The 11934-nt window shown below is 41.3% G+C and overlaps 1 protein-coding gene across 3 annotated transcripts in view; it reads left to right on the forward strand.

Annotated features, from left to right (window-relative positions):
* Window positions 1-11934, forward strand: part of abr (ABR activator of RhoGEF and GTPase) — a 123252-nt gene that overhangs the window by 64238 nt on the left and 47080 nt on the right. For all 3 annotated transcript variants that reach the window (XM_035666136.1, XM_035666137.1, XM_035666138.1), the window contains 7 exons: window positions 3399-3451; window positions 4262-4402; window positions 4591-4712; window positions 6755-6923; window positions 9115-9234; window positions 9512-9587; window positions 9744-9848. In XM_035666136.1, the coding sequence (XP_035522029.1) occupies window positions 3399-3451; window positions 4262-4402; window positions 4591-4712; window positions 6755-6923; window positions 9115-9234; window positions 9512-9587; window positions 9744-9848 (786 nt within the window). The remainder of the gene's footprint in view (window positions 1-3398; window positions 3452-4261; window positions 4403-4590; window positions 4713-6754; window positions 6924-9114; window positions 9235-9511; window positions 9588-9743; window positions 9849-11934) is intronic.

An 11934-nucleotide genomic window follows, 5' to 3' on the forward strand; every position in this document is an offset into this window, starting at 1 on the left:
CTCCATATTTCTTTTATCAAGCCTTCTTCCTGCCTGCCTTTCTTCCCTGTAGTCATTCATCCATCCTACTTGCCTTCCAGATGATTCAACTGGACCTCAGCCAAATGAATTGACGTGTGGTTTTGTGTATTTTCCTCATGTAAATTGGCTAATTTGTCAGGCTTATTTTAATATAGTACAGTCCGATTTGATGGATGCAGAGAACGACACAAGTACTTAATCAAACAAGAATCTGACGTCCTGTTTTACATGTAAATGAAGATTTGCTCCACTCCGCTACCGCTTTCTGTCTATTCCTAAATCCTGATATACCCTCTCTCTATCTGTCATTCTGTCTGCTTTATTTTGCCTCTCCTATCACCCTTTTTCTGTCCTCCGCGTCCTCCGTCACGGCTCATGCCTGGCATTTGTAGCTAAAAGTCTTGCCAAACACTGAGGGCTGAAAGCTGGCAGTCCCCGTGTCCTATCTGTAGACCCGTGTAGTGTGTGTGGTGTGCCTGTTCAAAGACTTTGCCCACATGGTCTATCCCCTCGTTAGCAAAGATGAACTATCTGACCGTCAGCCAAGTCGTCGAGGCGACCTTGAGAACAGGTCCAATCAGAGACACCTCGCTGTGACAGGTCATCGACTTCCAATAATCCGCCTCTCTCTCTGTATTCTCATCTTCCCTCATCCTGACCTTTGACTGGACATTGAACTTTGCTTGTCTTTCCAGATTCTGTCCTTGTTTGTAAAACGGATATAAATGGGATACTCCAAAAACATGTAGCCACTGTGAAATGATCACACATTTTTTCCAGCATTAGTTCTGCAGAGACTGATTTTCATACATTAGCATCCTGGCTGTAATCCTTATCCTGTCCTGTGTTCAGAATCTGATGTTTCCCTGGAATATAGATTGATTATTCATATATCTGCACATGTGATTATAATATGTATGGGAAAAAAAGAGAACAGAAGGAAAAGAGGGAATGAAAAGATCACTGAGCTTCCTCAGTAGGTTCAAAACATGACCAACCGAGTATATTGAGGTGTAAAAGGAGTTATCGCGGAGGTTTCTGTAACCATTATGTGACCTCGTCCAGACTAAAATTTCTAAAAATTTGTCAATACTGATCCATAACTTTGGTTTATGATCAAATAGCTGCAAAACTAATGACATCCCCATCAGCCACAGCTGTACTTTGTTCTGCTTAGTCTTCATTAGCAAATGTTAGCATGCTAACATGCTAAACCAGTGGTGATTATTATACCTGGTTAACATTCGCATTGCCACTATAAGCATGTTAGTATGCTGATGTTCGCATTTAGCTCAAAGTACCATTGTGCCTTATTACACCTTCTCAAAGCAGCTAGCATGGCTGTAGACTCTTGTTTCCAAATAGAAACTAAGTGCAATAGTATTTCAGCCATGCAGGACAAAATAGGACCTAAATAATCAAAACAGCTGATTTACTGACTTGTACCACTAGCTAACATACTCACAAAAACTACTAGTAGTAACTTAAATGTACTGTTCTAGCATCTGCTGCTCGAATTGTACCTAAGGTAACCTGAAGTCACCTTAAGTACCTATACTTGAGGTGAATATAAACCTGCACACACACATATTTAGAGGTGGTCACAGCCTGCAGTCAGTGCAGGTCCTGTAGTTAATCCTCCAGGAGGTAGCGGTATTGGTTCAGTGAAGCAGGACCACTGATGGAGGCCGCAGTATTAATGACCAGAGGTTGGAGAAACTTCAAAGAGCATCGCCAAGGCCGTCTAGGAGATTCTTTGGTCTTATACAGTAGCAGAGTGTGTACGTGTGTGTGTGTGTGTGTTTGTGTGAGTTTGTGTATGTATGTTTGCACATATGAGAGGCAGTATAGAGTGTGTAAAGTTTAATATGACAGGCCTTATCAGGAGATCTGAACATGTTCCCTGTAGGTTTCTGCTCTCGCTCTTTCATTTCTTTTAGTTGAAGGAGGAGGGGAAGAGAGGAGAATGAACGCTTGAAAAAGTAAGAGTACAGAGGGAAAGAAGAAGACAGAGAGAACATGTCTGTACTACTGTACAGCTGAAGGGAGCAATGTCCAATGGTTTAAACAGATAAGTGTAACATTTGAAGGGAAGCGCAGCACTGTTTCTACCCCTCTGTGGGAGCAGATTGTGTCTGGGCCGACCTGCCCTGCATACAGAAGGCTTCTCCCTGTCTCACTTGGCTTACTTTTCTTCCCTTCGGTTTAAACATCTTTCACTTTAATAAATGGAGATTAGCTTGATCACCGAATGGAACATTGTCAGCTGTTTTTTTAGATTTCTATGCCCTTGTGGATCTGGTTTGTATTTATTGCATACCCTTACTTTTTTTCCCTTATGAGTACATCTGCAGAGCAACATATAATGTGTATTTTTTTTACAGTGTTTCCTGACACAATGGCATTATTATTTTGAGACCTTGGGACATGTTTGGCATTTCATGACTGGAAATGCAGAATAAAAGCCCCCCCCCCTTCTCTTTTTATACATCTATATGTGTGTTTGCTTTTTATTCGTTACTCCCTAGGGGTTCTCACATCTGCCCATCTCCCCTGTATAATTTTTTTCTTTCTGTCTTCCCCTCTATCCTATCTGTGGGAGTTTCTCACCTAGAGCTGTCATGTATGTCAGACCTGCTGCCGTTCACCTCACCTCAGCAGCTTAGCCGTCCCACGGGGAAACAAGCCAAGTATGGTGGTGAAGGCTTAAACTGTGATTTAGTGACAGGAACGGTGGCGTTTGGGCATGTGTCTGTTTTTTCATATATACATGCAGTCATGCTGTTTATGTTTGGGTCTGAGCGTGTCAGAGAGACTCCCTTAAAGTCCAGGCAGGCTGTAGTTTACCTAGTAGCAGCCTAAATATGCAGTGGAAGCAAACTGAACCAATAGGAGCCTGCAGCATCAATCAGGAGATGGACTGCATGTTAAGCTGTGTGTGTGTGTGTGTCCCTTCATTGTGCAGTAACAAACTGCTGCATACCTATAAAACAACACACACACATTCAGATAATTTAAAAATAAAACAATGTAATCCTCTGTTGATCCCTGCATGGAAACTGTCTTTTCGCTTACTCTCCTTCACGGAGAGGTCAAAGGTCAGGGTGAGCTGCACACATTGCTAAAAGACTCGAGCAGCATGGATGTTTGTTGTCATTAAGTCGAATGTCGTCAACCCGAGAATCATATCATCGGTCTGACTGTAGGAGCCGTGTTTAACTCGGTGTGAGCTGAGTGGGAGTGTTTGTCCTTGTTCGAGTGGTGGAACTGTGACCTCCTGTGTGTGTGTGTGTGTGTGAATGTGTGTGTGTTTCTGCGTGTATAGATTTGTGTGGGAGCGGCGCTGACTCAGAACCCTCCTCTTCTCTCCCCCACAGCTCTCCTTTACAAGCCGATTGACCGTGTTACCAGAAGCACCCTGGTCCTTCATGTGAGTACACAGCTTACAGTTTGCACGCCTTTAAAGGATCTTTTCACCCAAATTGGAAAGAAAAGCACAACACTGATTCTGATGATGTTGCTACTCAATTTTCTAAATGCAGTATTTAGAAACTCCATTCCCTTCTGCTCTACACAGCAGCCCAAGTGCTAAAAAGTCAAAGCCTACATTTTGTTGTTTATCACAGTGTCTTCCCAGCCTAAATCAGCCTACCTCTTTGGATGAGTAATAATTAAGTGGGAACTGCCAGTCAAAGACACAGACATCCCTGAATGTGTATAGTTACCCTCCAGGATTGTATTGCATGAATACGTTTGCATAAAGCTGTCAGAACAACAACATACCCAGTGTATCCCAGGCTAGTGTGTTTCTACAGAGGTCATGTATCTGTCATTCATGCCAATTAAGAAGCGGTGGAAAGTGGTGGTTGTTCTTTTTGGAAGATAGAAGTCTTCTCAAGCCTCTGTTGTTAGCTGTCCTGTTCATCCCTCTGCTATACTGACGAGAGCAGCTTGAATAAAAAGAAGGAAATGAGCTTAAGTGTTTTAAGAAAGATGTGTTTGTGCAGTGCAGTTATGTTTTAGATAAGAAGATAAAATTAAGTCATAACTTCTGCTTATGCTTGAATTCATTTTTGAAAGTTAGAATAGATAGAACCACAAATGATAATAGACCTTTTAAACATTGTTGCACCAACAATTACTTCTGTGCTTTCACAGCACAGTAAAGTTGTATGTATTGTAGCACAGATCATGACTGTGTATGTCTATGCAACTGTGCGCGTTTGTGCATGTGTTGTAGGACTTGCTGAAACACACTCCTAAGGACCACCCGGACTTCCCCCTCCTGCAGGACGCTCTTCGGATATCTCAGAACTTCCTCTCCTCTATCAATGAGGAGATTGACCCCCGCAGGACTGCTGTCACTACGCCCAAGGGAGAGGTAACATTGTCGGGGTCACAATGTGTTAATAAATCGATGCAGCAGAACACATTCCACACATTGTTCTTCTTTGTCAGAACCTGGTGCCTACATTACCCACAATGCAAGTTGACAACTGACTGTTTGACAGCATTGTGTACAATATGCGTTGGTGGCTCAACATAAAGTAACATCAGGTGTTCTCTTAGGCCCGTCAGCTGGTGAAGGATGGCTTCCTGGTCGAAGTGTCGGAAAGCTCCAGGAAGGTACGTCACGTCTTCCTCTTCACCGATCTGCTGCTCTGTGCCAAGATGAAGAAGACAGCAGTGGGGTGAGTCCACCATACCTTGCCCTCTCCTTTCAGAGTATAAAAGTATAAAAACAGTGTATTTACACCAGAGCCATTTGAATGTGCACCTTTTTAAATATCAACTCTTTTAGGATTGTCCTCTATGCTTCTCCCTCTGTCATTTATTTTGCTTTCAAAATCAACACGTCAGCCCCCAACAGTGAAACAGAAAGGATGACACCGGCACTTTACAAAAGACCCTGTCTCTCTTTCTGTTCCCGGTTCTGCAAAACTGGAGGGCTTTTTGAAGCCTCACTAACAAAGAGAAAGACTAGCAGGCATTTTGCCTCTGGTATTTTGAAAGGTGTACGAGAGAAGCAGATATACACGGTGAATAGAGATGTGTAAGCACAAGCAGGGGGTTGTGTGTTTCAGGAAGCAATCTGTTGAGTTTGTGTGATGCTGCATCTAAAGCCTTGACACATGTCCATAGATTAAGTGTCACACTTACAGGATTGCCTGTCACTCGCTTCGTCAGCATGGCGGTTGCTGTTAGCCTGATTGGATCTTATTTTGGTTGACATTCATCGTTTGTCTATGTCATTTGCAGCCACCCCTCACTTGGAGGAACACATGGCGTTGCCATAACTACCGGCCCATACTATTATGGTCTTGAGTGTTATCACAGCGTGCCGCCTACTGGCTACACACACACACAGTTAGAGCAGAGCAGCCATCCAGAAACTCAATCACCTTGGGTTAAGTGAGGATCCTTAATCCTATTGTATCCTCTGATTATCTCATTTCTATCATGTTGGAATTAGTCATATTTACATACCGCTGCCACATGTTCCACTTCCTGAATACATATTTTATTGTTCTCTTTATGTATAGTCCACTGTTGCTATTGTTACTAAAGGGCTAGGAAATTGGATATGATTATGTATTCATATTCTACTCCTACTATCTAACTGAACCCCACCCTCTTATTTGTGTGTGTGTGCACTATCTGGCGGGCATGTTTAAATGTAACTAGATCAGCTGTAAACAGGGCTAGGAGTGCACTAGAAAGAAAAATGAACGGAGAGAGAAGAGATTTCCTAAAAGACCAGAGAGCACTGAGACACAAAGGGTTTGATTATGGAGGATGGGGGCAAGAGATCGGAGGCTCTGGAATGGCTTCGAGGGGTATAAGATGAATGTACTTGGATGATAAAGAACTTAATAGGCCATCTTTCCTGTGCTGCTGTGATTAAGCTTTGAATGTAAGTCCATATTACACATACCAAAAGTGAATTTGATGTCGTTTTTCTGAATAGTTTTCCCACAAACCAAAAGACCTAGTTTACTGGCGGTGAAATTCAGGCGACTTTTTTGTGAGATTTTACATGTGTTCCTCTAATCTAATTGGCCCTCAGAAGTTGAGCCATAAATGGAGATTTTAGTTGTAACTTATGAGTATGGATTCTCATTATCTAGCTGCTCCAATTTCCGTCTGATGAAGGTGTCGCACTGGTAATGAGTTAACTGTGCAGCACCCAGGAATGCTAATGAGAGTCTCATTAGTGACGATGCAGATCAATCTTCTCAGCCGTGGAGGAAGTAGCACTGTGCTGAGCGTGCATCATTTTCATTAATATAGCTTTGGGATCAAATGGATAGACTGAAAATGATTCCTTATTTTGATGTGTTCAGATCAAATTAGTCCTGAGGTCAAGCTAGAATATTTTGGATAGAAAGATAATACATTTGTGAGTATGACCTGAAGTTGTTTTGCTCTCAACTGGTGGTGTCAATCTTTTACTAGGCTTGCTTCGAAAAAAATTTGTCCAGAGCTATATTAATTATGGTATTTCAAAGCGTCTTTAAATTATGACATCTATAATAATGCATGCAATTTTCCATTAATTATTTGATGTTTGATGTTTGATGGTTTTTCATCGCTTTTGCTCTGTAGGGCTTTTTAGCTTTGTGTGTCCTCCACTGATCTGGATGTGTCTAATGAGACTAATTATGTTTTATATTCTCCGTCTTAATCCCTGAATCCCTGTATTCCTGCATCCTTCCGTCTTTTTCCTCTTCAGTCGCCATCAGCAGTATGAGTGCAAGTGGTATATCCCTCTGGCGGATTTAACTTTCCAGACCCTGGACGACTCTGACTCTTGCCACAGTATCCAAGTCCTGCCCGAGCACGAGATTGAGGAGATGAAGATCAAGATCTCAGTCTTAAAGAGTGAGATACAGAAAGAGAAGGTAATCCAGTTGTTTTTTTCTGGTATATGGAGCCAAATGTAATGTATTTGTATGTAAATGGCTAAGAATGGCAAAGGCAGTTAGTGTGGGTGTAACACTGAGACATTTGCTATTACAAAACAAAAACTGAATGAGTCACTTTAACTGAAATGCCATTAAAGTACATGGAACTCCTACTTAAATAACTGGAACTCCTAAACAAAAGCAAGAGTATCAAATTTTGCTCAAACTTTAAACTTTAAACATTTTCTTTTTTCTTTGCTAAGACACATTAAGGACCATGTATTGAGTTTCTCATACCAGAGCGGTTGCTAATTAGTGACTATTTTTAAGACTAGTGGAGCTAGATAAGCAGAGATATGGCGGCTGCACTACTGAGCGGGCCATGGCACTCAGATGAAGCTGCCTATCAAGCCAGGGGGAGCAGCCAATGTAGGTTAGCCTTAGTAGATAAAATGTAGATATAAAGCTGGGTCAAACCACTGAGTATCTGCTAGAATGAAGGTAGGTTTCAGAGGCAGTTTAAAGGTGTGTTAGGTCAGAGTTAGAGAATGGTGTCAGTAGATTTATGACGACACAGCCTGATACCCACTGCCGGGCCTAATAATAGGGAACCAGAGGCGCGTCGGTGACACATGACCAACTTTACAGGAGAGCCAGACCAAAAATTGTCAAAACTTTGTTTATTTAATTCAGTCTTTAATATAAAACTTCATAAACACATGGAAGACAATATACTTATTATATTTTGACATTTATTGAAAAAAACAACTATCTTTTAAGTGCCCTTTTAGCCCCAAATAATTCAGAGTTAGGTCTTTTGATTGATTTAGGATTTACTTTGAAGGTATTTCACAAACATGCATTTGTTTAATATCTAAAACTTAAATTTAATGGCATCTAAGTCTGACACAGTGTTCACTATTGGAGCTTTTGGAGGTATTATTGTATGATGTGTTGATACAAGTATAGAAATGGATCTAACAATTGTTGCCAAGGTACACATGATTAGGAAAGGTTATTTTAACATCAGTCCCTGAGACCTTGCTTCTCTGGGTGGGGCTTCCAGGGTTCCTTAAAATGAATGATTAGCTGAGTTCTTATTGTTGTAAGAAACACAAACAAATACAAGTGACTCAGAAAGGAAGTCTGGACTCATGTCTCCAGTGAAGCTTTAATAGCAATTTATTAATCATGGCCTACGCAGACTTTCATGGAAGACTCTCCATGTCAGTGATTCCTTGGAAAGAAGGAACCATTTTACCTTCCTTTTAACTTACCTACACCTTTGTTTGTCTTAGACAGGGTCATGGTTTAATGTGCCATGTAGGGAAACGCTGTATTATATAGATCCTCAAACGGAGTCAAAAATATATACAACTCAAAACAAAAACTCATCTTTTTCTTTGTAAAAGTAAAAAATGATTCCCATATATATACCCATTAATCTCCAAATTCTTATTGTTGTGATTTGTACTAGTTGTCATAGTGCTACTTCACACTTCATACACACATGTTTGCCATGGCATCCTTCCTTGTCTATTCCTATCAGTGCTGAAACAGTTGGTTACTGGCAGAGGTTGAAAAAAAAAAAAAGATGTTATAAGCCTCCAACAGTTGCAAGTATGTATAGTAATACACCCCCGCGCCCCTGGCTGAGACTCACTGAAACTTCAGGAGCAGAGAGTTCCTGTTATTCCCCTCTTAGAGTGTTAAGGCTCCCACCCGGGGCACAGTGAGTGACCATGGCTGGTATTTAGACTTGGAGGAGGCCAGAGCGGTGAGAGATTCAGCTGATTGTAACTAGGCTCTGACTCATGGCTTCCTGGTGAGGGCTGAGAGGGTGTGTGTGTTTGTTATTCTTCAATACTGACAAGAAAGAGTGATCTTTGAGTTATATCAAGACTCAGCAGCATGGAGCTCACTTTCAGGGGCTTATCCACAGTCTTTCCTGGAAGATAGGAGAGATTTCAATAAGCTGATACCATGCTGATTGTACCTGACAACAGTAATGACACAGTAGTGATGAAACAGTTTGTTTCTAATTTTAATATGTCATTATAAAATGGCGGGTAAACTAGACATAAAATCAATATCAACATTGTACTTAAATGTGTCTTTCCATGATTCTGAATGAGATTCTATATCTCTCTTTGTGTGTGTATTTGTGTGTGTGTGTGTGTGTGTGTAGAAAGCACCAAAGGGTCAGAGTCGTGTGGAGCGTCTGAGGAAGAAGATGAATGAGCAGGAGTCGTGGCTGCTCTTGCACTCCCCCACCATCCCTTTCCGCATCCACAACAAACATGGAAAGGTGATCTGTTCATTCCATCGTGTCACTTTCTGCATCTGTGTAGCTGCAGCGCTCAACTCTCACCACTAGATGGAGATGTGTATCTTTCAAAGGAATCCTTTGTGATAGATTTAGAGAAATCATTTCGAACTGTGGCTTTTCTACTGGTTTTTAGATGGATTTCCACTCCCTAGTTTCTGTATAAAATCTTCAAAATCAAAATCTTGTTTTGTTCTTTCAATAGTTATTTTAGTACAGAGGCAACATTTTTGACGTATTTTTTTCTGTGTGTATTCAGAGCTACCTGTTCCTCCTCTCCTCCGATTACGAGAGGTCAGAGTGGAAGGAAAGCATACAGAAACTCCAGAAGAAAGGTAATGCTGGCCTTCAATGGCATTGTCTTCTTGTCTGTTTCTGTCCTTAGAAACATTGTGTCCTTCATCTTAAAGTGATCTAAAACCCCTTTTTGCACACTCTACCACAGTAAAAGTGAACGTTTATGTCTGTGTGGTTGCTGTGTGTTTTTCCAGATCTCCAGACGTGTGTCTTAAGTTCTGTCGAGCTCCAGGTCCTGACCAGCTCCTGTTTCAAACTCCGAACTGTCCACAACATTCCTGTGACCAGTAACAAAGACGGTAAGAAATACTCATAGACAATATCTTCTTTATTCTTATCCTCTTATATTTGGATGCCTTGTGTGTTTGCTTTCTCCTTTTTCTCCACAATCACAAACACACATATCCTACCATTTTTCCTTCCTCTCCTCTCTGCTTTGAGTTTGAATTCAAACACAAAAGCGCCTGTTATACTCTCAGCACAAAAAAAGCCACATAATGAGAGAGAGAGGGCCTTGCAGGAGAGAATCTAGGTTACAATATGTTTCTCATCTAGCTCGTAGCAGTCAATGCCACACAGTGTGTCTGCGGTGGCCTGTGCTGAGCTCCTAGCTCCTATATGTTTGTTTTTGCTCCAGATCTCCACGTTGCACAGCTTTCAGAGGCTGGTGGTGACATTAAAGCCATCTGGCCGACCTACCCAAATGGCACAAGGGTCTCTGCTTTCACACACAATACACATGCATAACCACAGAACTGACAGAGAGTGTTCAAGACACTGAAAGGCACACTGTCTTAATCTTACTTGCACCGTACAGGAAAAAAATCCATGTTTGCTTCTTATACAATGGCATCTCTATGCAAGTCAGCCATTATTTTGACATTCAATACCTTTAAAGTGGTGATCATAGGGATGAACTCTTTCAGATGTCAGCTGCCAGCTAAACAGTGAAGTATAGTACTGTGACTTTTTATGCTATTTGAGGGTTTTGTTTGTGCTCATGCTAATTAATTACCCTTTAATTATTCAAAACTAACTAAAACACATCACTTCCAGTTGAATACCAGACAGCAAGCTTGCATATTAATTTATTTATTAATGTATATATTTTTGATTATACATTTAAAGCTTTAAAAAACTCACACTAAATCACACACACTACATGCACTTCAAACCAACATTTCACCAGACAAGCTGTGCTTCTGTCATGCCTTTTTAGGCTCTGTTCAATCAACCATTCATTCACTCAGCTGATCTCAGTCAGCTGTGGGTCACACACACCTTTTGCATAAGTACACATCAATGAAGCATTTTACACACTCCACAATCAGAAGGCAAATGCCTTTACAAAAAGCATACTGCTGAATCCAGCAGCATCAGCAATCAGCTGCACAGACAGGTGATCATATATATGACATTTATTTGTGGAACATGAAATAACTTGCTCCACGTTTATAGTTACCATCCTGTAAAGGAGATAAAGAGTCTGTGAGGAAGCATTTGGAGGAGGAAGATCTGATTTAACCAACAAATCCCTTAAATTGATATTTCACTTCTGCAGTTTGCATTTATTCAATAGCAGAATTTACTACATTTGCTTTATATCCTTTCACTATGAACTTCTCCATCCAGTCCACCATGTTCTTCTTATTAAAGAAGTTTGGTTTATAATGTTATCTGCTTTGGTGGACTCCTGAAGGTTTTTACTTACACGTTGACTCTCTCTGCTAATTTGATTAAACCCTCACCTTTCTGCAGTTCAGGTCTGACATTTTGCTTCAGTTTGTTGACATTTTCCTCCTTTTCCAGGGAGGTAATATCCCTGTGTGTTAAAACCCGAGCTCAGGCCCCATGTCACACACACCGACGCACACACACCTCAGTGACATGTGATGCAGGAAGCACAGTAGGGGTCTAAATGGACACCAGCTGGTTAAGGAATGTTTCTCATAACTAAGAGGATGGATTGAAGTGACCCTTTGATAACATTATTTCTCAGAATTATTATCAATTATCACATGTTAATGGATTTCCACAGTTTGTTGTTCAGGTTGGATTATAAATGAAAGAAACAAACCTCAATTCGGCTCTAAAAGCAGCACATAGGCCACCTTGAAGCTGAACCTTTGAACCCTCTCCCTGTGAAACTCTGTCGCTTATATACAATACACACACTCACGTTAAACCCTGGGCGAGCTGACTCCAGTGGAGCTCCAAACAGTCGCATAGCCCTCCATCATAGTTTATTTACCAGGAAACAGCCAGGATTCACAGGCCTCAACCAAAGCAAGAGTGAATCCCCATTCATGTGTCTGTCGGCGGGACAGGGGGTATTTCAGGCCACCCAACAAACGTCCACCCACGGACCTCCACTCGTCAGCCAGC

This window comes from Morone saxatilis, unplaced genomic scaffold, assembly GCF_004916995.1.
Source record: "Morone saxatilis isolate NCDOM2014 unplaced genomic scaffold, NCSU_SB_2.0 Contig20, whole genome shotgun sequence".
In the NCBI taxonomy this organism is placed as follows: Eukaryota; Metazoa; Chordata; class Actinopteri; family Moronidae; genus Morone; species Morone saxatilis.